General features: G+C 43.1%; 1 protein-coding gene across 11 annotated transcripts in view; it reads left to right on the top strand.

Moving 5' to 3' along the window:
- The window catches only part of nphs1 (NPHS1 adhesion molecule, nephrin), a 74,213-nt gene extending 49,584 nt beyond the window's left edge, over positions 1-24,629 (top strand). For 10 of the 11 annotated variants that reach the window (XM_037785943.1, XM_037785942.1, XM_037785939.1 and 7 more), the window contains 24 exons: positions 127-230; positions 2,000-2,121; positions 3,318-3,489; positions 4,760-4,917; positions 5,883-6,024; positions 7,216-7,340; positions 7,428-7,596; positions 9,239-9,368; positions 9,561-9,733; positions 10,456-10,596; positions 11,173-11,313; positions 13,220-13,341; positions 13,959-14,118; positions 14,272-14,428; positions 14,805-14,956; positions 18,852-18,963; positions 19,736-19,917; positions 20,046-20,096; positions 20,412-20,534; positions 21,126-21,174; positions 21,531-21,663; positions 23,773-23,854; positions 24,047-24,213; positions 24,368-24,629. In XM_037785943.1, coding sequence (XP_037641871.1) covers positions 127-230; positions 2,000-2,121; positions 3,318-3,489; positions 4,760-4,917; positions 5,883-6,024; positions 7,216-7,340; positions 7,428-7,596; positions 9,239-9,368; positions 9,561-9,733; positions 10,456-10,596; positions 11,173-11,313; positions 13,220-13,341; positions 13,959-14,118; positions 14,272-14,428; positions 14,805-14,956; positions 18,852-18,963; positions 19,736-19,917; positions 20,046-20,096; positions 20,412-20,534; positions 21,126-21,174; positions 21,531-21,663; positions 23,773-23,854; positions 24,047-24,213; positions 24,368-24,451 — 3,151 coding nt within the window. In that variant the 3' untranslated portion in view covers positions 24,452-24,629. The remainder of the gene's footprint in view (positions 1-126; positions 231-1,999; positions 2,122-3,317; positions 3,490-4,759; positions 4,918-5,882; positions 6,025-7,215; positions 7,341-7,427; positions 7,597-9,238; positions 9,369-9,560; positions 9,734-10,455; positions 10,597-11,172; positions 11,314-13,219; positions 13,342-13,958; positions 14,119-14,271; positions 14,429-14,804; positions 14,957-18,851; positions 18,964-19,735; positions 19,918-20,045; positions 20,097-20,411; positions 20,535-21,125; positions 21,175-21,530; positions 21,664-23,772; positions 23,855-24,046; positions 24,214-24,367) is intronic. The other variant, XM_037785944.1, reaches the window with a different exon arrangement.
- The last annotated feature ends 1,784 nt before the right edge of the window (positions 24,630-26,413 follow it).

The raw sequence follows: 26,413 nt of genomic DNA, 5'->3' as shown, positions 1-26,413 counted from the left end.
TTTGACTACAGGGCTTTTACTTGTAATGGAGTATGTTTACTACCTGAGCTTTAGCACTTTATATGGCTCAGTATAAACTTTTATCCTTCTCATTTTGTCTTTCGTCTTTTTGTTACCTCCCCAAAGGGTCACCGCTCTGAGCTCTGACAACGGGAGGCAGCTGGCGTGTCGTGCAAAGAACCCCGCCCTTTTCCGGCCTGTGGAGACCGCAATGACCATGAGTGTGTACTGTGAGTGTCTCAACCTGTCTGTAAACTGACAGTCAACACCCCCTCGCTTTTAAAAAAAACAAAAAACACCCTTGTGTACAAAACACACTCAACCACACAGGAACCCAACCTCGGGGAGGCCCAAGGGTATCCGGCCTTGTGCACTCAGTCTGTGTTAGTGGTCCGAGGAGAAACATTCAACCTGAAGGCAAACTCACACCTACTTCAAGACAACGTGAGTGTGACTGCCTCCACAGGGCTGCCCCTGGTGGGCTGAGACTGATATGACAAAAGCAGGAGGCTGTTTTCTTACTGTAAAACCCCGTAACAGTGTCCACATTGTAAAATAATACACCAACCCTGCACAATTAAATTTGAATTAGTTTAGATTTACTGTTTTATTCAGTAATCTTGAAATCATCTACACCCTTAGTCTTATTTCCCCAATGTTAACCAAAACACATTAGCCAATTATTAGACCAACTGAGATGGATTATATCAGCGAGGCTCCAAGTGCTGCATTTTTTAACATTATAATAACTAATATGGGAAGCTAAGGCCACCACAGTTAATAATAATGAATCCTACAAAAACTAACCCAGCAACTTTTGTGCTCATCAGCTCAAATTAAATTTAGAATCAACTGAGGCAGGAGGGGAGGCAGTTTTCTGTTGCTTTTTGCTTTCATGTTATTATCACAAACCGCGTGACATTATATAATACACACAAAAGTGAGTTGACACACGTGCCGTCTCTGGCTCTCATTGCATTTTCTTTTTTCCTCTTATTTGGCGAGGCGACAACGAAAGCCATTGTTGCTGCATGAACACAAAGAGTGTGACAACGCCGCTACAGTTGGTTTAGTATTTTCTACTCTGTTGATCAGTTGAAGTAATTGATTGTTTAGGCCTAAGAGTCTACCCACCTGCTTCTCCCAGGCCTAAATCATGTTGTTGATTAAAGTGGAGCGGGGCTGCTGACACCTTCAACGGCGAGCGCTCCCACCAGCTCGGCTGCTATATTATCCGCGGGCTGACTAGACACCTTAATGTTGTCTCTATCCATACTCCTCCACGTTAGAAGCCGCTGCCGCTGCTTTAACAACCGGCAATAACCGTGAGCACTCCTCCCTTCCTCTCTGTCTCTCTGCTCTGTATTAAACAACATGGGCTCTGTGCTAAGTGCTAATGTTGCAAAACTTGGGACCACCGCTGCAGTCTTACTCAGCATGCCAGCCCATCAAAGCCAGCGCGGTGGCCATTTTCAGCCAGCCAGATTGTTAGCAAGGTGGCAATTTGTCACTCTGGCCCAGGGTCTGCAGCCTGCCCTGCTGAAACTGATTGCAGCAATAACAAAGGGCCCGTCCTCCTCTATTTACTGCCTATATTTTATTCAAGGGGGCTGTAATTTATTCATATTTCACGTTGCCTTATTACTGTTTGAACATCTGTTATTTTGCTTTATGGACTGGATCCAGCTCACTGCTCCCTTAATACTTAATGCTTTCATCAGATCTGGACCTCTTATCCCACAGTCATGTTGAATGTGCCCAATTTATTGGCCCTGTCTCAACAAATAGGGATGCTCCCTACTCAATTGCCAAGAGTGTTCTCATCGCACTGCAGTTTCTTTTTTTTTATGTTATCCCATCGATGGTCGCTCCATCCCTGTTACCCAGAGTTACTTCATCCCTTCTTTTTCCCTTCACCTCATTCTCCTCCGTTTCCCATCGCCCTCCATGCCATTCCCCTTTGTCAACTCTATTATTTTTGTCTCTCGTTTCCTGGCAGTCCCACCTCAGCCTCCAGTTATCGTAGGTCTGGAGAGGGAGGAAGTCAAAGCGGGGAGAGTGCTCGTTTTGGAGTGTGTGTCTCATGGTGGAAACCCCCTAGCCACTCTCCACTGGACCAAGGTAAATCTTCAGCACCATCTGTTAAGGAGGCTTTGTAACACACTGTCACACTGGCAAAATGAGCTATTTTAGTTGAACAACTTGCAGTGTAGGTATCCCAACGTTCGTATTAAAGCTAGGGTTGGTAATCTTCTTCTTCAAAAACATTTTTGTTATATTTGTTGATATTCTCATTATACCCAGACAGCAATCAATAAATCATATGCTCTGACAGAAAAAAGAAAAATATCAGGTATCTGTGGCTGTCGAAGGACTGTAATAAGCCCGTCCAACCATTTCATTCGGCCCAAATGGAGGGATTGATTGGAGGGGTTGAAGGTACGGCAATCAGTGTTGGCAACTCGGCAACTTTCTCGCTACATTTAGCAACTTTTGGAGCTAGTGCTGCTAGCTACTTCCATTGGAAAAGAGTTGCTAACACTGGGCTCGGTATTTCGGTTGGATACGTTTTTTAAATCTAGCATACTCTTGCTAGTTACCAACCCTAGCGTTAATTCACTGCACCATATGAGACCGTGCAATTATTCAAACATATCTCGATGTAGCCTTCAGGGTTGCCAGATTGGGCTGGTTTCCGCCCAATTGGGCTACTTTTGATTAAGTTAGGCGGGGAAAAATAGCTGGTAGATGAAGTTTGGGCTGCTTTTGTCAACATTTGGCAGGGTTTTTAAAATATTGTGAAAGCAATATTACCAAACAGGCTGTCATTTTATGGTCAAAAACAGATACAAAGTTCAGTAAACTTCGTTGTGCCCACTCACTCATATTATTGACTCATTTAATTGGAGAACTATTTGATTGACATGAGTTGTATTCAATCGTCATTGGGGATAAGGGAGGACCTGCTGACCCTGACGTCATCATCACTGACATTGACTTGGGAAGTTGTGTATTTGGTTGTCTGACTGCACTCTTTGTGGTTTGCAATAGTCAATTTATCCAACATTTTATAATTTTTAACATTGTATCTTTGGTTATTTGATGTAGATATGAAGCCTTGTATGCTTATGATGTGTTTTCTATTGTGCATGTAATGGTTTTACGGTTTTACACAGGTTTCTGGCAAAGCAATGATTAGGCTGTTTTTTTCATTGAACTGGGCGGGGTTTTAAATTGTAATTGGGCTGGAAACTGTCAATCTGATCTGGCAACACCGGTCGCCTTTTGCAAATTTCATATGTTCATCTGTGCGTCAGAATGGAGAAGTTCTGTCCACGACCTGGGAAGTGGACGTTGCGGCGCAGAAGTCCAGCAGTATCCTCTACCTGAAGATCGCCCCTGCTGACAACCAGGCGGTGGTGTGCTGTGAGAGTGTCAATCTGGTGTCCCTGTCACCTCTGTCTCTCAGCCGCCAAATCACTGTACTCTGTGAGTGAAAATGATGCTCAATATATTGCACAGCACTGGAACACACACACACACACGCGCACGCACACACACACACACACACACACACACACACACACAGACACACACAAAGCCCTGGCAGCACTCGCAGCAATGGATTATTTAGGATATGGACATGAGGCGGAGGAATATAATAAGAGTCTTACCTCCAAAACCAATTCTTTTGCTGTCCCAGCATAAATGCTAATGCTAATATCATTAATGAAACTAATGGTTATTATGGCAGTGGCCCATATTTCCCTCTGCCTCCAGATTAGTATCACTGCGTGCTCTTTCATAGCTGCTACACTAATTCAGCTGAATTGCTTCAGTGCACAATCCCGAGGCTGTAAAGCCTACACTTTTGTGCGATAGTAACGCCCATGGTTAATAGATTATACTTTTCTCTCTGAATATAAAATGTTTGTTTCAGCAACAATAAAACAAATACAGAATTAATATTCAGCAGCCTTGGCGCGTCGAGTCTAACAATAGCCTGATTTCCACTACAGAGCCAGACAATGTAAGTCGGAGCTTTAAATGCCGTGTGATTGATGCACTTATTTTATGTAAATGTGCTTTGAATTAGGATGGGTCCTTCGCAGGAATCTCTTGCTCATGCTATGTAAAGGTGGCTGAAGTTACTCCTCACAAAGCCCCCAACAGACCCCGGTGCCATGCCTCACAGTCATCCATTCAGGGATGTTGAAAATGAGCTGCTGACTGCCTGACTGCGCTCTAGGCACTGGCAAGAAGCTGGAGGGCACAGAATACGTCTCACTGGTGTAATATGCCTCTTTTACCTCACGGCACTTGCTTAATTTCAACAGGCTTAGTGTGTGGCATGCACAAATGCATCCCGTTCCGTGTCTCATGTGGGATAGACACAAATACGTATAAAGATTTACATACATGACCCCTCCTTCCCCATGTCTGCCAGCTCAGTCCCACATTTCTTTGTATTCCCCTGAAGGCTTTATGCAGCTGCATCACTCTGCCTGCAGCTATTGTACCCCGTCTCCCCCTGTGGTTAAAACGAAACAGACTTTAGAAACCACATTGAAAACCCTCCTGAGAAAACAAGTTGCCACTCAAAGTGATTTTTCCTTCTCACCCTTGATACAGCTCCATGTTTCACATCCAAAAATAGTTGCGCTGCCACTGTGATCAGAATAGGTAGCTGTTGAATGTACTATTCACGGCCAATGTTTTTACTGACTTGTCTATCTATGTGGGTGCGTGTGTACAACAGTTGAGCCTGCGGAGGTGACACTGTTGGGTTCGTTCGTGGCCGTTGAGGGGCAGGACTTGGATCTGAGCTGCTACGCCACCTCCAGTAATCCACCTGTCCAGATTCGCTGGTGGCTGGGTTACAAGGAGCTCAACACCACTGTCGCAACTACGGAAGAGGTGGGACTACACGGCACACAATTAGCACAAGGCTGAAATCCATCTGTCTGAGCCGGTAGACAAGAACAAAAGAGACAGTGTACACAATGAGTTATAATTGGTGACCATGCTGGTCAGTTTCAAGAGAATATTGAAAAAAAAGGTTATGTTTTTGTTTCTTTTTTTTGTGAAAACAATGCAAAAGGCATAAAAGATAAAGTGCAAAAGCATTGCCCCTCAGTCAAGCTTGCCTTTAGGGTACCAACAAAACACTTTTAAAATGCCTCCCACTGAATTAAAACAATCTTCTGAATGAAATGTGACCTCACAGGAACCTTTTATAGATGAAAGAAAAATGGTATGACCATGAGCAGTGTGTCTGAATAGACCCGCTGCAGCTTCGCAAATGAATCAGCAGCCGATTTCCAAAAAGAGTATTCTGCTGCTCTTCTCCTCTTTTGTGTATGTTAATAAGATCAAAGTGAATAAAAGCTGACACAGAAGATGAGCGTTATTAAACAAGCTCTTTATTCATCTGGCAGCAGCATTTTCATTTGATCTTACACAAGGCACTCAGTGTGCTGTGTGTGAGCTTTAATGCATCTGAAACAGTGTGAGGTTAATGAAGACTGACGCCCCTGTCCAGTGTCTTTGTTAGTCTTTCTGACTGTGGCTTTTACAGTAATCACCACAATAATGGCTTTAATAACCAGATGTGCTGCACAGGCATGACCACTATCAGGCAGGTGCAAAATGGTGCTTTGCTCAATTTATAACCGCATGCAAAGCAGGAGAGTCAGATGAATATGCTTATTTATCACAGACCCTGCACAACATCAGTCATTATAGCAGCTAATTTGCCATCTGTATTCGCCAAGACAAACCAGTGTGGGTTGTTTTTCCTCTCTCTCCTAAGACTGAGAATGCCAGCGACCGAGGCTGTCTGTCCCCCCAACCGAACTGTCATGTGTGCGTTGTGTCTGCAGGGAGACAATGGTGGGATGACAACCATGTCCAACATGACCCACAGGGTCTCCCGGGAGGAGGATGGGCTCAAACTCACCTGTGAGGCTTTCAACAAGGGAACACACTTCTCCAAGACCCAGGTCGCCACACTCAATGTCTATTGTGAGTAAGTCTACTTTATTTAAACTGTTTTATTTTAGTAGACAATAACAAGCATAAAAATGTCACTCAAGGAGAATGAAATGTTGATTTGGTACCACTATTTTTTACATCTTATCAAAAACACATTCATCCTGGTTCAGGAGGGGTTCATAGTAATTACAACTCTGAATGTCAAGAAACACAAATAGGCAAATATAGCTCTTGACAAATATTATTCTTAACACAGAATGTGCAACTATTTTCCAGGCCGGTCATAATAATGATGATGGAAAATATTCTCTATAACTGGTATTGACTTCTGCTCAGGTCCGCTCAGAGCCTGCCCTGTCCAATTTGGCGCCCTGGGCAAGTTTTAAGCTGGTGCCCCCTACCTCTTTTAAAATTATTTTTGTGCGCTTGCAAAGCGCGACCTGCCAGGTTCTTAAACAGTGTAATTTTTGTGCATACAGGATTGACATAGCTTCTTAACCTGCTTATAATATAGCTACCACATAGACCTTGATTGTGAGACACCCCCTTGTTTCATGACTCTTTTTTTTTTTTTTTTTTTTTGAAGATCAAATCTTGTTTTTAGAAAAAAAATAAAAAAAAAATTGAGCAGAATGCAAAAGTAACACTTTGAAAATAATCTGATATATATCTTTTAAATGAAATTGTCTTGTTTGAATGGCCAAAATAGAACCATACAGTAGGTTATATTTCAGATACACTCTGCCTGTCTCATTGATCAGCATTATGATCTCCTCCTCCACAGTTCTTGGTTTACTTGGCCTCTTAACCCTCTGACAATGATGGTGGATCATCTGACTGGCATTAACATTACTATCATTTGAAGGCCGTTGCGGGTTTCAGTTCAGACAGTGGACATACAGTGGTATCATATGAATCATGAAAGTGCGATGAATCATTTGACACCAACCAGGTCATGTTATCTTACTGGGAAAGGGGGTAAATATCGCTCCAAAGTTGAGCTGTCTTCATCGCAACGTCCATGACAGCTCAGTGGAAAACAGCAGTGTTATGACCAGGCTGTTTGTCCCCCCTCCGTCACTTGTTGCCCTACGCAACGCGTGATGCACGCGTGCCTAGCGGTGGTGCTGGGTCTGCTAAACATGTATGGTAACCAAAATGAACTAAAATTGTGAAAATATTCTAGGAAATTTCAAACTCTTGTTGATCCTTTTATAACAGACCCCCCTCAAAAGGTGTGGCTCGATACTCCCCCTCAAGATGTCCCCCTTCGTTCAGGGACCACGGTCCGTCTCATCTGCTTCTCCACTGGAGGGAATCCCACTGGGACTCTGACTTGGTTCAAGGTTAGTGTGTACTGTCAGTGCATGTCACACTGTATGTGTGTTGAGTACATACACTTCTCTGTGTAATATCCTTCCTTCCTGTTTTAGAATGGAAAAGCTGTGACTGATGCACTGAGGCAGACGTCCTTCGATCGGGGTGTTGCTCGAGAACTGGTCCTGGTCCTGGCGGCAAGTGACAACATGGCCACCTACCGCTGCGATGCCACAAATAAAGCGAAGAAGACCATCTCTGCCCAGGCTAAGCTCATGGTTCACTGTGAGTTAGACTGGAGCTCTAACGCATAAACAGCCTTACTCCATTCCTCAAGAATATTTTTATTGAATTTTTAAAAAAGTCAACAAAATATGCACAATATATTTTAAGCGCACAACAGGTATGTCACATTAACAGAGCCCATCTATGATAGAGGAGCACAACACACAATCAAGTCCCACCCATCCCTCACCCACACTAGCCCCATCTACTAGCTGGAATTCCATATATTCAAAGGGTTCTTTGTCCCTGGAGTAACACAGGAAGATGCTGGAAGTCGGGTTTTATAATTAGAAAAGAGAGGAAGGAAAATTTAGTGAACAAATAAAATAAGGGCTGTTTAGAAATTGATAAACCTACACAGATTGTATTACTGTAAATCCACTTCGAGACACGAGACAAAAAGAGAGTGACGAAATAAGTCTTTAGATTGATTGAAAGTTCTGCAAGTATTTCGGGAAAGGTTCCCACATCTTTTGGGATTTATTGTTAAAAAAATGAGTAGTGGATATTTATATTATTATTATTTTTTCTAATTTTAATACAAACAATGACAGTGACCGCAATGATAAATCAAACAAACAGACAAAACAAATAAATACAAAAAAGCGACAAATGCAGCAATAAAAAGATGGAAGGGGCGGGGGTACAGAATATTACCACAAAAATGTAATAATACAGATTCTGTTCAAGCTTTTTCAAGAAAGGATATAATAAAGTTCCAGGGATCATCAAATCCATCAGGCCTATCATCATCTTGGAGAGTTAGAGCAGCCTGTTCCATTGATAGCAAGTTCATAAAGTCATTGCTAAAACAGTTTGGTTTACGTTGTTTCCAGTTCATTAAAATAATCCGCTTGGCTGTTAGGAAGGCCAGTGCTATACACACATATACTGTGTGCAAATGTTGGTTGTTCAATGGCCACTTTCACACCTAGTATGCAAGTTTCCGGACAAGGTTTGATATCTATATGAAGAAAACATCACAAGTTTTCAGTAATCTCCGACCAAAACTGCTTAACAAGAGGACAGCACCACAACAAACGCGTCAGCGTACCATCTACTTCACAACCATGCCAGCACAATTTGGATAATGTGTGATTAACTTTCTTCAATATGCAGGGTGTAATATAGGCCTTATGTATTATCTTTATTTGCAAAATCTTTGTATCTGTCACAATTTGATGTTTTAGTACTATTTTTAAGAGCTGCGTGCCATTGTGTTGTAGTTATGGGACGGCCCATGTCACATTCCCATTGAAGTTTAGTTTGGAAGTTGACGGATCTTTTGAAGACTTACACAGCACATGATTTCCCACAGCCACTGAGCGTGAGTGGGCGGGGCAGCATCTCTCCATCTTAGTAATACTGCCAGGCCCAAAAAGAGAGGCGAAGGACAGTGTGCGGCATTTAATTGGAGGCACACGTCTTCCTCTCCAGTGATGCCGAAAAGGCAACCAGACAGTTAGGTTCTAGGTCAAAATTGAGGATTAGGGATAAAGTTTAGAAAACATCCCTCCAGTATTTTGCTTTACTGAGTGAAAAGCACAATATCAGATAAACAGATAATTTTGTACTCTTCTTCTTGATGTTGTCAGTGAGTTAAGATTGTGTTTTTTTTTGTGTTTGCTCCATGTTTCTCCAGTTCCAGCGTTAAGTATGAAGATCTCAACCAAACAGAAGGAGCTACGTCGGGGCCAGACGCTAACTCTGGAGTGCCAGTCGGGAAGCAGTAACCCCAGGGCCGACATCTCCTGGAGCTTGGGCGCACTCAGGTTTGGCAAGGCCCAGAGCAATGACAATGACACACGTTGATAAGGGCATTTTCCCTGCATCATTATATGGTTAATTTGGTGTCAGAATGAGTGTGAATGTTTATCCTGTTAAATGTGGCAATATTCCTGATTTGTTTGGTGAACTTGAACTCCCCTGTTGATTCGATTTGCTGGATGCAATTTGTGTGCCAGGTTCCAGGGAGTGGAGCAGCCGCCCAGGAGGGCTCCGTTTGGTGGTGTGTCGGTGCACAGTTCTCTCTCCATGAATCTGAGTTCACAGCATCACAAGCAGAGGGTCATTTGCCAGGCCTACAGTCCTGTGCTGGCGGAGGGGGCTAACACATTCTTCAAACTCAATGTGCTTTGTAAGTAGAGGGTGGAATCGCTTGTTCTTTTCTCGGTTTGTTTCCTTCTTTCGTCTTGGCGATTGACCAAGAGATGTGGTTTTGCATAAATTTTAAAACGATGCATAATGATGATCTATGATGGTGCAGATGTAAGCTGCTTTACTGGTTGTACTTTTGCACAGAAATGTCAGCGTATATTATATGTTTTTTTTTTTTTTGTTTACTGGAAACCTTTTGTTGCGATTTGTGGGTCTGTTGAGCTCTGCGGCAGTGTGTCCTAATTGTGCATTTGCTTTGCTGCATGGCCATGTTTGTCTTTGATGCCATTTCACAGGCAGCAGCCAGCCGCTGCTTCAAAGCTTGGTGCTGTGTATGAGCATGAAGGAATGTCACTGTGTGTTTGTGCGGAGCTGCAGTTGGACAACAGTACTGTCACTCGTCGTTTTAATGCCTGTCCCTCTCCCTCCCGCGTTGCCTTACTCCCCCGCCATCTAAGTATGTGAAGTTGGTTAGATCTGGAATTATTGGTGGGATGTCGACTTTTTACTGGTTTGACTCTCATTAGTGTCTCGTTCTGCTTTCATGCTCAACATGTTTTGTGTGTCTTTGTATTCTCTCTCGCTGGTTCTTGTTATTCTGTGTGCTGGAGTTTTGTATTCATGCCTCTGTTCGTGTATTTTTTTTGGTGTAAATCCAGAACTTACTGTAGCTGAATTTTGTGTGCCGTTTTTCTGTGACAGACCCGCCAGAGTTCAGCCCGGAGCAGCCAGCGCGGGTCCAGGTGGTGGAGGATGACATGGCAACCATCCCACTGCTGGTCTCAGCTAACCCAGAGGAGGTCTTCTGCATTTGGCTGCACCGCCGGGAGAAGCTGGTCAAAGGTGATCCGGGGCTGTGTGATGGCTCTATAAACCAGGTCCTAGTTGAGCTGAGCCAGCAAGTAAGCACTCAGCTCTGCCATTCAGGGTCTGAATAAAACATGGCAGGTTAGCCAGCATGGGACCCTGCCAAATGTGATTCTCATTATGGCTCTAATGTATGCAGTCTAAATGAGGTTTGCTGTCTCCCTGAATACAACACAACGGCTCTAAACCTGGCTTCTCCTCCAGGCCGGTGTCATCAGGGCCCATGCTGCACCCACTCTCTTTCCCTGTTAACTCTGTTAGCTCCATCGCGCGCAGCCCCCACCGTAACATGACTGTATCCTCAATGTGGAAACCCACCTATTACATTTTAACTGCCGCGGTACAAGAGGTGTCTCTCAAGCAGCCTATTGTTGGCTTGATGTGGGAATCCAGCCAGGCCAATCAATAATGCAGGATTAGATGTCACTTAGAGACCAGTGGCCAGAGGACACGCGGTTGATGAGCGTGTAATGAATACTTAATTTACCATTGTTTTTGCATGTGTGCGTGTGTATGTTTCTGTGTGTGTGTGTTTCCATGTGTTTTGGAAAGAGGGGGATCTGCGCTACGACTGGTCAGACGAGAACTCACTGGAGATCACGAATGTGACGAGGAGGGATGCCGGAGTTTACACGGTCGAGTGTTCAAATGATGAGGGTGTCAACCAAACCTCCATCACGCTGGACGTTCAGTGTAAGGACCTGCACACAGAGTATGCATGAGCAGACACATGTATGATGCATTTCAAGTTTTTATTACTGTACAAGTACAAATTTGGATACCCGTACCTGTAGATTACTTCGCACATAGTAAAGATGGGTGGCAGCTGCACCGTAACAGTGACATAATGGTTTGTGTCCACAGCCTCCGTCCTTTCCACGCTTCCAATTCATTGTCTATGTAAGCAGCCGTGCAATGCATTGTGGTAGTGCGATTCGAGACACGGGTGTCACGTTGGCCGCTCCTCATTTGCATAAAGTTGAGGTCTAGATTACTTTATGCAAATCAGGGGCGTCTGGCGCGACTCGCCGCCTCTGGAAACTCCCGAGAAACTTTTAAACCAACCGTTGTCGATCTAAAATAAAGACAGATTCAGCAACTGCGTGGCTTATTTCTCACATTAAAATGTTTTCAGAAACACATTTGTGTGAAATATTTTCGCAATATAAGAAAAAAAAAAGTTTCCAAACGAGCCGCCATGTTGGTTTCGGTTTGAAAGCTGGGAGCAGCAGCCCACGAGGGAAAGCGTTCGTCCAATCAGGTGCCTAGTGTCTAGTGGCAGCCCATCAAGCCTCCAATGATGGGAAGCGAGGCGATCCAAAAACACCCCTGTGGACACGTACCAAAAGAGTAGAAAATGGACAAAACATAAAAAAGAGATCTAAATGAGAGAAAAGAATGTGAGAGAAAATGTAGAAACGTTACTTTTTAGAAATAATTATTTTTTACCTTCTGCAATCCATTCATAATTAAATACTCTTTTTTACCAGATTCTAATGTGCCAGATTTGCAGGTATACCTGTGAGCTCTGTGGGTCAAAAGTCAACCGCATCATTTATCTCTGTCGAATACTGTAGCCTTCTTCCTTTAAATACGGAGAATGGGCAGAATTGTTGTTGCATATGATTGTCCATTTTGTGCATTGGATTTGACTCTGTAGGCTTCTAACATGTTTTTGAACTTGTCTAAAGCTGCCAAGTATCAGAGCCGTCAGCGCATCCGCACACACACACTGACACACCCAGACATCAGCCTTGACTTTCAGCCCCTACCCAGCAAACATTCATTAGGCCTCCATGCAAGGCCGTGCATCTCCACTGCTGCCCCAGGCCCAGCCTCCAGCTCCAGGCCCTCTGCCCTGATACTGATGATTTAATAATGGAAGTGTTGAAAATGTAGGTCTGCCTGTTTCACCAAAGCCCATGGTACATGCCTAATGGATTCTGCCGTCCTGATCTGACTGGGCTTGACAGTTGTAGATATTCATTATGTATGGAGGATTGTAGTAGCTTTTATGGGTGGCAGTGTAGCCCACTTAACAATGTCGGTCTTGGTTAGCAAGCCAACATGGGTGGATCCCACCAACCCAGAGGTCTGCGTCTCTCTAGTGTCTCCCCACCACTGTTCTTCAAGTGTGAACATAGGTTTAGACAAGTAGGCACTAATGGCCATATTGTTGCAAGTACATGGCCCCCCTGGGAAGTATAAAAAGCTTGTGAGTTAGGGGCGAATAACGACAAGAAGAGGAGCCGTGCAGTCGGAAAGGAGAGAGGACTTAATGAAGAGAGGGGAAATGGTCAGTCTGTCATAGTCCATATGGGAATATGTGCTGTCAGCCTTCTGGATCAAATGACCAATTCTCAGTTTGGTTGCCGAAGCATCTGTAATCCTTCCAACATATAGAGAGGTTAATGGCATTGTGTCTGAAACACAGAGGCCAATTACGACAGGGTTATGAACAAGTTCAAAGGCAAACAAGTGTCAGAGTAATTATAGCAATGTGGGCACGCCTGTGTAATGGAATGGCAAATGATTTGTCCCAAGTTGGCATGTTAACCTTTGGTCCTGCCTTAGCCTTGTCCCTTTTTCTTACTCTCAGATGCTCCCAGTGTCAAGGCAGAGAAAGATCCTGTGTTGGTGAACCTGGGGGAAACAGCAGACCTGATATGTGTGGCAGATGCCAACCCCATTATATCCGACATGTTCTCTTGGAAATGGCTGGTGAGAGCTTTAATACACAACACACACACACACATACACAGATATCCCCCTGAATTATATTCCCTTTATCCGGTCTTGCTTTCTATTATTTTATCCATTCTCACCGTTTATCACTGGCCTTTCTAAATGCACAGATGCACCATATTTCACTGGCTCTAACTATCCTTCCACCCCACCTCTTCCTGCTCCGCACACAGCCCAAATCCAGAAAAATAGCTTTCATTACTGCTGCGTGACTAAAGGGCACATTCGTCAATGTGGCGTGGTCTCTGTATCTACTGATGCCTTCTCCGGTCTAACCCGCCCCCCTGGCAGTACTGCGTGTCCCGCTTTCAACCTGCGCAGCCCCTCCCTTTTCTCTTTCCTTGTGGCTCTCCAACCCTTGGCATTATATTTCTCTGTCCTCAGAGCTCGTTCCCCCGACGCCCTTCCCATCCTCACCTCAAGCCCTGATGGTTTCCTGCTTCCAACTCTCCCTCACTGTCTAACCTGCCTGCCTTGCTCTCGCTCCCCCCCCCCCCATCCCCCTACTCCAGCCCTCACCTAGGAGGAGGGGAGTGTGCTTTGAGGGATAGCTGCTGTCTGCCGTTTATTCCCCCTCACTTTGTCTTCCACAGGGAGAAGGGGAGGTGGAGATGGAACAGCAGACCCAGGAAGACGAATCTGGCCTTCTGACAATCCATGATGTGACTCGGGCTCATGCTGGTCTTTACCAGTGCACGGCCAATAACGGCATAGCATCCCGTGCCACTGCAGATGTGCAGCTGGTAGTGCAATGTGAGTTTGTAGTATTTATTCTCAGTGTCAAGAGGGGAACAAAACTGAGATTTACATGCACATGTGTTTGTACTTGTCAACAAATACACGTGTACATTTACTTCTGTATTGTGGCTGATTTTCTGCGTGAATGCTCATCTCGTCTTTGTGAAGTCAAACCAGAGCTGCAGAAAGGAGCCCAATGGAGTAAGGTAGCAAGCAGAGGGGATGGCACCACTACAGCTAAGGTGGTGTGTCAGGCAGAAGGTATTCCTCATGTCGACTTCTCTTGGGAAAGAAATGGTGTACGCATGGACTTTGCAAACCCCAGGTCAGCACCATTATTCTGTTTCAAATTCTTTTCTTGACATTCTTTTCACTATTAACTTCGGTGCTACTGTCAGCATTTGGTTACATATTGATGAATCCTCACAATTAGATTAGGTTTTACCCTAATATAATATATTCCTTTCGCTATGTCTTGCCATTTCACCACTAAATCCAGATTTAGTGCATTTTATACCTCGCTTTTCACTATGCAAATACCTGTTTAATGCTTCTTTGATGTGTGAAATTGGGTGACTTAGTGCAATCTGCAGGACATCACAATCCCTGCTGTCTGCCTGCTCAGGATTTATCTCTCTTTCTGTGTGTGTGTGTGTGTGTGTGTGTGTGTGTCTGTGTGTGTGTACGTGTATGTGCTGCAGGTATGAGGAGCGGACCGTGAGGGAGGGCTACTTCCACACCAGCACAGTTGGAGTTGTAAATGTGAGTGCAGCACTGGACTATGCTGTCTTCAGCTGCACTGCTCGCAACTCACTTGGGGAAGACACGCTAGACATCCAGCTCGTCAGCACAAGTACTGTATCTATGCACATTTGTGGGTTCTGTGTGGAGGGGTGTGTGTGTGTCTCTGGGTGACTGAGGTTTGTCCTGCATAAACCATGTTCCAACCTCTAATTCGTCAACATTTCATGAACTAAGAAGAAGAAACCATTCTCCGTGTTTAGCAATGCAGTTTTCAGATTATTCAATGGGTCTTTTAAATGGTTTGTTTATTTGGCTTCAGATGTGAGAGAATTTTTCTCATTCCATGAAGGAACACTTGATCCTTCAGTTTAGTTTTAAAATCACCAAATTCAGGGACACAGTTTTCCTTGGGCATCAACGATATGTTAAAAATGCATCAACTTTTTTGTTGTCGTTTGATTTGAATTGAACTGGAGACTATCTTGCAATTGGATCACACCAGCCGTGATGCCAAATCGGGCCGGGGGCATAAAGTGTGTGTGGGGGGGGATAGCCCCTTTCCCACTTCATACCGCCTACGTACGGCGCCCTTGCTCGGACCAAACAGATCTCAAACAGGTCTTCATTTTGATCTCAACTACAAACCCTTAAAGTTTCATGGTGCCAAAAGGGGCTATGGGCATAGAGTGTTATTTCTGCTGTAAAGCATTTCAACACGGACTCCCTCATTTTTGGAGCCTGCCTCAAGTGGCCATTCGAAGAAGTGATCTAAAAACCGTCAGCAGCTTTTCCCACCAAACAAGCAGAGTGTACGCTACCAGCCCATCATGAAATGGCAGAGAGCCTAATTCAAGGAGTGGATTGTGAAAAAAGTCAAGCATCTAGTAATGAAAAGACCCAGATAGAGTCAGCGGACTAAACCAGAGCTACAAGACGAGTGTATGTTGGATAGTGTAGACGTGTACAATAGTCTGCCAAAGCAACTCGCTAAACCCACCGTAATGTATGTCAAGCCTGTGTTGCTATCAGTATTGTTAGTCTCTCTGCTACCTAGTGGTCAAAAATCACATAATGCATCTTTAAATGAATGGCAAATGATCAAAGTCAGTAGTTAGAGCACACAACATGTAGGGATTATGCATATCACGTACTTGGCAATGGAGCACAAACTATTCCTTTGGTTCTAATTTGGCAGCCTCTCAAAATAATTGTCTGTGCTGCTTTGTCCAAGGTTTATCAGCCTTTTCCAGCAACATTACAATAGTGTGGGAGGGCTATTGAACATGCAGGATTCAGTAAACCTGAGAGAGCTGTTGCTCCTGAGTGTTAGCCCTTTAAGGAACTTATTCCATTCCTCTATCTCTACCTTATCATTTAGCTTACAGCAGTACTTCACTTCTCCCTCAGATAATGCTGCAGTGATATGCTTTGCTCTCCCGGCGTGCTTAGACTTTTCTGCCTCCGAGCTACCAGTGTATCCCTGCACCACCGCCATTATCAACACAGTCCTGCTCTCAGCGAAGGCCCACAGCCATCATTGGACACATTTAATGTTTACTTCTATAAAAACCATAAAATACAATCCAATATTGGCCCTGTTTCTCCCCAGTCATTTTGTTAGTGCTGTGAATATTCATAATTAATCTGACGCAGTGATAATAAATTTTATATGCTTCCTTATCATTTTAGAGCTCGAGAGGAAGAGAAGGGCTTTTTTTTTTCTCTCAGCATGGTGCTTTTTGGATTTGAAGGAGACGAGATCAGAATTAGGCTGACCTCTTCGCCCTGGAATCTTTTGAGTCGAGCTGATAGTGGGAATTATTTACTCTGCAAACTGGGCTGCAGCCTGGAGCCAGAGACGAGTAGAGCATCCCCTTCTTACGTTGCTGCTCGACTATCTCTCCTCCTCCTCCTCCTCTCCTTGACTATCTCTCCTTCTGCCCCCAAAACCACCCTTCTTTTTTTTCCATGCTCCAAATGCAAAGTAATCCACTTTCCCTTCACTACCCTGACTGAAGCAGTGCCTCGTGTCAGACTGAAGGCCTGGTTAGCCTCCTTTGATCTTTATTCACAATATTGATAATAATCAAGAGGCTTCATCCTTCACTGCACGACTTTGGTTGGATGAATTGGACAAATCAGCCACTTTGTTCTGAGAGGGATCAAGCCATGGCTCTGCCCATGTTTCCTGATCGTTCATACAGCAAAGCACAACCTTAAAGCTGCTGTCAGGAACTTTTAGCAAATATGATAAAAAGTATTTTTTTATAAAACTGTCAGTATATCCTTACAGTAGTGCATGCCCTCTCCTAGTGCTCCTACTGGCATTTGCAATTTTTCTCCGCACCAAAACCAAAACAACCAATCAGAGCCGAGCTGGAGCCAAACAGTCTCTGGGCAGTTGTCAATCACTGCTCGCGAAATTTTTGAACACCGATCAAACGGTCAAACTAGGCAGAACTGATCAAATATGAATTAATATTCTGTTACTGTAAGGCCTATTTCTCTCCTCTAACATTTTTAGAAATAAAATTTACTTATAATGTACTGTTAAGCTGTAACAAAGATCCTCTGTAACAAAGAGGACGCATTACATGCTCCGCCAATGGTTTGAAATGGTATACCTGTCTCCTAAGTGGGCTTGGTCATGGCGTGTTCACCTCTCCTCCCCATCCCTCCTCGTTTGGTATGTTGTGAACATCGTGTGTATTCATATTGTCTTTTGCTAACATTAGATATTTACACAGTTTATCAGCCATATTTATCATTACAAAAATTTGTTAGGTAGGGCGTAAGCGAACGTTAGTTTCCAGATCTGGAGTGTGATGCTGAGAGAGAGAAAGGTCTCGGACAAAGTAAATTTTCTCCTGATTTGTCCGTCTGAAAAATGTCATTTTAGTGTCAGAGTTGGTCATAATCTGTGTTTACGTTCACTTCTTCCATTGGAGTTAATAGACGCAGGACATGCCGCTAGTCTCCTAAAGGGGCGGGGGGCAGTGGCCCACCAAGCACCGCGCACCAGCCGTAGCAAACTAGTTTGACAGTTTGATCGGAATTTGCGAGCAGTGATTGACAGCTGCTGCAGAGACCCCTCGTCTCTGATTGGTTGTTTTTCTTCGGCGCTGTGAAATCTGCAAATGCCATCAGGAGCACAGGAGGACACAGAGGAACATGCTTTTTTTCCCACGGATTATTTGTCTCATGCACTACTGTCAGGATATAGTGACCGTTTTATAAAAATAACTTTTTTTATCATCTTTGCTCACAGTTCCAGACTGCAGCTTTAAGAAAAAGCAGATGAGTGATATGCTGTTAGAAATGCAAAGCTGTTGCTGTCAAATAGATGTTCTTCGGAAGCCTTTGGAATAAACTATGATTAAGAAGAGATAGAAAGGCTCACTGACATGTTTTGACCGTGGTGATCATCCCTCCTTCCTGATTCAATTTGATTCACTCTTTTCCGTTATTTACCATCAGCACTTACTATCAATTTCCTTCATTAGAACTTCTAGACTTAAAATACTGTAGTAGTTCCACACACACAAATCCATCATTTTGCTCTGAGGTAAACAGTAATTACTGGTCCTTCTGATACACATATCTAATAATAAGAATAATTGTGTTTTCAAACACAATTGTATGACCAAAGGGAAAAGCGAGAATATCTCAAATAATTTTTTCTTCCTTTTCCATTTCTATCAAGAAGAATATCAGCTCTGCACTCTCTTTTAGTAATATCAATTTGTCTATTTATAACCGCTCCTAAGCAGAGAGGGAGGCCGTAGGGGAGGCACGATCGTATGGGCCAGCAGAGCCTCAGGTGTTATTTCAGACTCTGCAGATATAATCACTTGACTATCTCATGGCATACATCTCCATTTCCCAGCACCTAAAGCCTTTTCAAATAGCCACCTGTCGAGTGAAGGTGTTCTGCTCTTCTCACAAAATCGAGAGCACATTTGCTTTTTTTTCCCTCCACATTTCTTCTTTTCTCTCGCCCACAGATCACCCAGATCCTCCTTCGTCGTTTCGTCAAGTCGCCGTCTCCCACGACTCGGTCACGCTGGAGTGGATCCCCGGCTTCGATGGGGGTTTGCGGCAAAGATTCCGCGTGAGGTGAGATGTCAAGAAAGGATGTTGGTTTAAAGGAACAGTGTGTAGGATCTGGCGGTATCTAGCAGTGATGTTGCAGATTACAACTTCTCCCGTGTGCCAAGCGTGTAGGATCCCATGATCCCATGATCCCATGCATGTAGGGCTCATTCTGAGGTAACGAAAACACGACGATTCTTATTTTCAGACGATTATACACTAAAGGAAACATACTTATTAATATTTCAATCAGGAGAGACTCGTATGAATTGAATGGTGATTTATTACAAAGTGCACAAATTTATGAATAGTAACAGTCTTTGGCAATTTAGACCCAATGTGACATAATAAGGGGGAAGTGATACCGTAGTTGGATTTAGGATTATTCCCCCCAGGTCTAGACGATTGATGCAGATCCGATGAATGAAGTGGAGCAGGATTGCTCTGATGTGATGAATCTGGTGGTGGAGGGTCGCATCAGTTTGTGCTGATACTGACACTGAAAACAGCATAGAGGAGGACGGTTTTTAAACTTTTGACAGCAACAATGTGATTGGTTTAGGGAGATATGGCAAGATCTGATTGGTCACTGAAAAGAGAGACGCCCATAATCAGCTGACATAGTAATAGCCCATGAGAGAGAGACCCAGAATGAATGAGAATGAATGGGATTGCACTCCTAGTCTTCCTGACTGAATTTACGCATTAAGCTTCATTATATTCCACACTGGTCCTCTAAAAATGACACCCTTTCATAATGAAAGAATTGTACTTGACGGTGCCTTTTGGTTGACAGATACCGTTGGGATCAGTCGGCCAGTTTCCTGTACATAGACGTTTTTCCTCCCGGAGCAGCAACCTTCACTGTCACCGGCCTGCAGCGTGTCACCACCTACAACTTCTCTGTCAATGCCCTCAATGCAATGGGAGAGGGTGGCTATGCTGACAACAATGCAGTACTGACCATCACCACCGAGGGTCAGTTTGGAGTAACCCCAGCTTGACACTGACAGGACTCTACTGTACAACCATCTGATAATACATAAGTTTATTATGCTTAGAAATGTGGCATGTAAGTTTCTGTTATTCCCTTTCTTTCTCTTCAGAGAGGCCCGACCTAGAAGAAGTCCCACCAGATGATGACTCAGACTCACCGAGTACGTCTTTTATCACAACTCCCTGCGAAAGCTCTTAAGGGCAGTTGGAAATTGCTGTTTGCACAGCAGCAAGCTTCATTTGGCTAAATCATGTTAATGTATGCACCTCCAAGGCTGTTAATGTTTGCTCTACGAGAGTAGCAGTTGTCATGGCGCCTGCCCGTACTTTTTCCCGCTCTGCTTGTCTTTAATCAATGAAGACAATTGAAAGAGAGGTTGGGTCTGTCCCAGTCAGTTTTTATCTTCCCACATTTCCATATTACTTCCTCTTTAACTTTCATGGCTATGCTTTGAGATAATGTTTCTAATGTTTAGGTGCGAGTGGACTGCCGGCCTATTTGACAGCAGTGCTCACGGCTGTGTTTGGAGTCCTGCTGGTGTTTAATTCACTGGGTTGCTTCTTTGGATTGAGGTGGAAAAAGAGGCGAGGCCAGACAGGTAACCGTAATGATCTTTTCATCTGTGGATGTGAAAGTGTTTCCTCCATCACTTTTCTGGCATTATAATGTCCCGATTCCTCAACAGAACTCTAAAGCGATTACTCCAGAACCATGATGCAATTGTCAGCTCAGCCTCTCTCTCTCTCTCTCTCTCTCTCTTCTCATCTCTCCGTGTCCCTCTTTCTATCCGTCTATCCTGTCTCCTCTCCTCCTGCTTATTCTCTAAGCCCTCTACCTCCTGCCACATTCATCCTTCAAAGCTGTCACTTCTGCGTTTCGTCCATATCTTTTATCTCATTTGCTAGCGTTATGTCCCCTCTCCATCTCTCCTTCTGTCTCTTCCTATTTGTTCTTTGGTCGAACTGTCAGGTTCTCGCCTCTCTAGCTTTTATTTTTCACTCCTCACCTTCCTCTGCCCTCTGGTTTTTACATATAGATTTTCGCAGCTTACTTGTCTTTCGTTCACTCTCACTCTCTGGCCCTTTTATTGCCCTGATCAATTTTGGTGCTTATGAGATGATGCTCCTCTCTTCAAGTTCTAATTTCCTAACACTAAGCCTCTTTCCTCCTGATTCTGTTCCCCCTGCAGGGGGTAGAGGAGGCAGCGTGTCGGATGGAAAGAAGAATGAAGAGGAGGGGTAAGTTAAGGCCCTGCAGTAGAAGTAATAAAGAGACACACATCCAATCCACTCTAAGACGTCTGAATCCTGGTCCACTGGCTGACCCAGCTACTAAAAAAGCCAGGCGGGCAAAACAAACAAGCCTCTGTCAATATCCATTCAGATTAGTGTCATCAAAGTTGCACCACAATCCTGTAATAAACCTGTACATGCACCACACTGTTATTAAGAACTTAAGGCATGTAGTAAAAAAAAAAAAAAAGGTGCGCTATGTGTGCTGAGTGTTTTGCATCTTTGGTAGTTCATATTGGGGATTAAGAGTTGTTGGGAAATGAATCAAGAAAGTGAAAGTAGAATCTGATTTCTTCACGCAGGTCCAGTCAGTCAACTGTAAGCAACACCAATAAGTACGAGAGCAGAGAAAAGATCAACGCGGCAGCCCAGCGCACCCTCCTCATCGACTCTGGATCTGAAACAGACAGCAACGTCTACGAGAGCTATGCAGCGGTACGGACGGGAGAGAGAGAGGAGCAGGAAGAAAGGGAAGAGCGGGATGAGAGGAAGAGAAAAGGGCCGCTGAGGAGAAAATATGCAGAGACACAGAGAGGGCTGAGTAAACAGATGAGGGGAGGAAAGAGGTTAGGCAGGGGGTGATGAAATCTGGCAGATGAGGAAGTGGAGAATTCAGCCATAACAAGGAAAATGGATAGATAAACTAATGAAACCTTTAGCTGTGCATAGAGATGGAACGCAGATCAATACCTCACAATTAGCATTCAAAATGCGCATCGATCTCGGAGAAATTATCATTTCGTACTTTAAAAAGGCCAACAAGGATTTGAACCTTGAAGAAAACTGTTGAGTGAGGTAGAAGAAAACAGATAGCACTGTGCTGTCAGGATGGGTTATAATGAAACGTCAAATCCCCACGGAGGCAGGCTTTATTTTTCCCCTCATTTAAGACAGTACATACCTGTAAGAGTTGGTTCAGCCACATTACCAAAAAAAACATATTTTCCCTCCTTCCTGTAGTGGTATCTGGCCTTGAGAACAGATCATTTTGAGATATCTGCCCTTCGGATTTCTGCCTACAACACAATATAATAGAGGTTCTCCTCATAGTATTGAAAACAACCACCTCTCAGGTAACACTTTATAATAATCATCATTAATTAACGGTAAATTGATAGTTGATTAAACTTTAGTATAGCATTAGTTATTTTACTGTTAACAAACAATGACATGATAATTAATAATGCTTACTAATTATTTGTGATGCTATAATTTATGAGATTTTAACAGTTTATTGTTGCACACATTATAACATTTTATATACTATATTAAAGGTCTGATCGATAAAATTTTTATGTAGACAAATATTTATAAAAGAAAAAAAACAAAAAAAACATCCACATAGCCTTTAGAAAGGTGCCGAGGAAAAGTATGGCTTTTCTTTAAAAATATTATGAATGTGAATTAATCATTATAAAAGTTTTTGGCGGGTCCAAAATTAATGTTTTGTTTATCTCTGTGGAAGATATCCAACGTTTGGTTCCCACTTCTAACAAGGCTTGTGAGCCAATCGTAAAACGACGTTGGTATCACGTGGTATCTCTGGGTCGTCAGTTAGTGTGGAAAAAACGGATAAATGGCTGAGATTGACAGTACGTGCCTGACAATGACTTGTTGTGAAGTAAATGCAGTGGAATGGAGGAGGTAGAATGTGACATCTAATGGCTGAATGTTATCAATAGCACCTTTAAGTATTAAAGGTGTTAATGTTAATAAAGAGTTTGTAAACCATCTATACAAATTATTTGGATGACTATTGTAAAGTTGCAACTGATTAATATATATTCATTTATATATTTTTATTTATTTATATAATGCCTTGTTAAATTATTAATAAATACTTTTTAAAGCATCTTTAAACATTATTTAGATAGATAGTCGATACTTTGTCAATGGTAAATAATTGTTTTCTGGTCCATCTACCTATGTCATGTTTATAGAGGTTTCACAAATGATTTCTTAAAGGTTTACAAATGATTAATCATTAACAAATACTTAATATAGTATATAAAATCTTGTGTGCACCTTTAAACAGTTAATAAATAGTTTTTAATGTAATCAGAATGTAATTGTTTTCATCTCTTAAAATAATTATTTCATATTACACAAACTAATACTAAATTAACATACATTATAGCATTAATAATATGTAGTAAACATCTCATTGTTAAAATTATAAAATAACTATTAACTAAGTGTCATTTTATAAATCCCCATTAGTCTGGATGTTCCACTTCCCTGTCAAACGTTTTCATAAGGACTTTATCTGCCGTCTTCTTCAGTAGTTCCTCTTCAAACTGTTCACAGCAAGTCTATTCACCTCTGTAGTATTGGAGAGGAGGCAGACATCCACCATGGGATGTCTCGAAGATGGATGTACAGTATAAAGCAAGGCAAATAAAACAAACCAAATTTTTCTAGAGGCTAGTGAGAAACCCTCCCAGAGTTCACTGCACCCACCCCTCTGCACTGATGCAACACACAATGTGGTTTTGCCATTTACCTGAAGTCAAAGCTGATCTGATGCTCTCTCTTCTGTTTCAGGAAAGTTCCCATTATTATTACCCCACCGCCGGTGATTACAGGCCGCCTTTCAGTCCTCTCCCTGAGGAAACGCGTAGGCTCGGTGAGACACAAATAAACCTCAAAGTAAACATGGCAAAAATAAACACCTCATCTCGAAAATATGATGTAGTCCGAGCCAATCGGGTGCTGAATCTGACCTTGTGGAAAACTGGAGTATTTTCTGATACATCTTGAATGTTCGCCATGAGCAATTATTCATGTTTTGTGTATGCATTTCCATGTGCTCTTCAAGATGTCACCCATCTCCCTGTGGACACTCACAGCCATCTGTATGAGGACGTAAGAGACGGGGATCTGTACCAGGACATCCTGGCTTCCCCTCTTCCTTCCCCTCCGTCCTTGTTTGACCACAGATTGCCTCATCAAGGGAATGAGTGGAGATCACCGTCCTACCCTCAGGTCTGTGCACAAAACCCCAACCTACAGCATGACATTTACATTTGCTGATATCACCATTCGGCTGAAAAATAAATCTATTATAAAGGTAGATGATGTGCAATCGCTTTATCACGTATGTACTGTAATGGTAACTGAGATGCAATCTGTCTCTCAGCAGGCTGCGGAGAGAGTGAGGGATGTTCAACAACCGCGGAGAGATTCTGATCTTCCTTTTGAACTACGAGGTGAATTAGTCTAGAAAGAGAAGGTCAGAGCAGACAAATTTGCTCCGACAGGGCTCGTGATTCAACAGTAGTCATTGAGTACAGTGTTGTATAGCAGATATTGAATAGTGACATTGAATGTAACTGTCACCAGAGTATAATGGAGCTGGAATGCTTGATGTAAAATGTCAGAATACAGTATTTCACTTTGAATTTTGTCTGTGTATATTGTTAACGTTGAGTGTTTTACTGGGACTGTTGACCTACGGTAGGGTATGACAAACTGAAGAAGCTGAACTGAAGTGAGTAGAATGGCAGAATGATTTGAAAAAATATTTGAAAGTCTCAAGCCATGCAATCAAGAAGGTCAAAATGCTACAGTGTATGCTTTTTCTTTCAAAGCTGCAGTTGGTAACTTTGAGCAAATATGATAAAAAAGTTATTTTTGCTGTCACTATATCCTGACAGTAGTGCATGAGACAGATAATCTGAAAAAAAATCATGTGCCTCTGTGTCCTGCGGTGCTGCAAATGGCATTTGCAAGATTTCACAGCGGCCGAAGGAAAACTGGAGCTGGAGCCTGCCGTCTCTGAGCAGCTGTCAATCACTCGTGAACTCCGATCAAACGGTCAAACTAGTCAGCACTGATCAAATATGAATCAATATTCTGGTACTGTAATGCCTATTTCTCACCTCATGTTTTCAGAAACATCATGTAGTGTACTGTTTAGCTGTAAAATGAGCCGCATCGCCCTGTCGGGGGTTTATTTCACAACAATGACCGGCTCGCTGTACATCATCCCTTACTTCATATTTGCTTAAAGTTACCAACTGCTGCTTTAACACAGACCAGCCAACAGCTTCTTTTCTTATCCCTCTGTGATCTTACTCTTCCCTCGTCCTCGCTTTGTTCTTTCACCTTTACCCTCCTTCTCTGAGCCAAGTCACGGTCACTACCCACAGTCCCCCCCCCCGCCACCTTCTCTGGCCTGCAGGTAGACATGAATCAGTCAGTTAGAGACAAAAATGGAGTGACAACGCTGTGGTTGGCGCTGGAGCAGAAGCAGCACAGACTCACAGTGCCACCCTAGCACACAGCATCCTGTTTGACCCATCCAATGGCAACATTTTCAGATGCAGATGAGAACTTGATGACGGTGGCCTGTCCTTTCCCTCTCTGATACAAAGAGTTTCACAGTTAGTCCGTGGGAATCCCTACAATGGGATAGTACTGAGTGGTATTTAGCATGGTTATGTCTTCAGGAGGTAAAGCCATATCTAGGGCTAGACTCTAATCCTGTTTTCTCTCGGATTGAAGTTCAGCTCACAGCATCAGTGAAAGAGAGAGAGTCCATGCAGGGAATTTGTCTCATTGAGTGGACAGTCAAAGAGAGATTGAGTCAGGAAGAGAGGGTTAGGCTAAGCTGCTACTGAGGCTACTGCTACACAAAAATATCTACTCCTTCTCCTTTGGTTTCCATTATTGTTTTAAGAAAAGCAGGTCACTGTGTAGCGTTACAAAACAGCCTACAGTATGCAAAAATTATATATATATATATATATATATATATAACCAAAGTTGCTTTATCCAAGACCGCAAATTAAAATCAACAAATTATAAAATCCAATATAAAATCTAATAAAATGGATAAGACTTCATAACAAGATAAAACCATTTATACTGTAGTAGCTGTGTGATATAACATAACAGAGCTAAAAAAAAAAGACAATTTAAGTAAAATACAGCCATGCTAGCAGCTCTGTGAAGCTGTACTTAAAGGTACAATGTGTAGGAATTGGTGGCATCTTGTGGTGCGGTTGCAGATTGCAAACAGCTGAAACTTCACCCATGTGCCAAGTGTGTAAGAGAACTAGTGGCCAAGTAAAATAAGGATAAGCTTTCTGGTAAGAGCTGTTTAAGTAGAGATTTCAAAAGATGTTACTGACTCAGCCATCCGTATTTCTTCAGGCAGGTCATTCGAGAGGCTCCAGGCCTT

The sequence above is a fragment of the Sebastes umbrosus genome, chromosome 11, assembly GCF_015220745.1.
Source record: "Sebastes umbrosus isolate fSebUmb1 chromosome 11, fSebUmb1.pri, whole genome shotgun sequence".
Classification (NCBI taxonomy): Eukaryota; Metazoa; Chordata; class Actinopteri; order Perciformes; family Sebastidae; genus Sebastes; species Sebastes umbrosus.
Note: the sequence above shows the minus strand (reverse complement) of the source record. Positions and strands in the feature narration are given on the sequence as shown.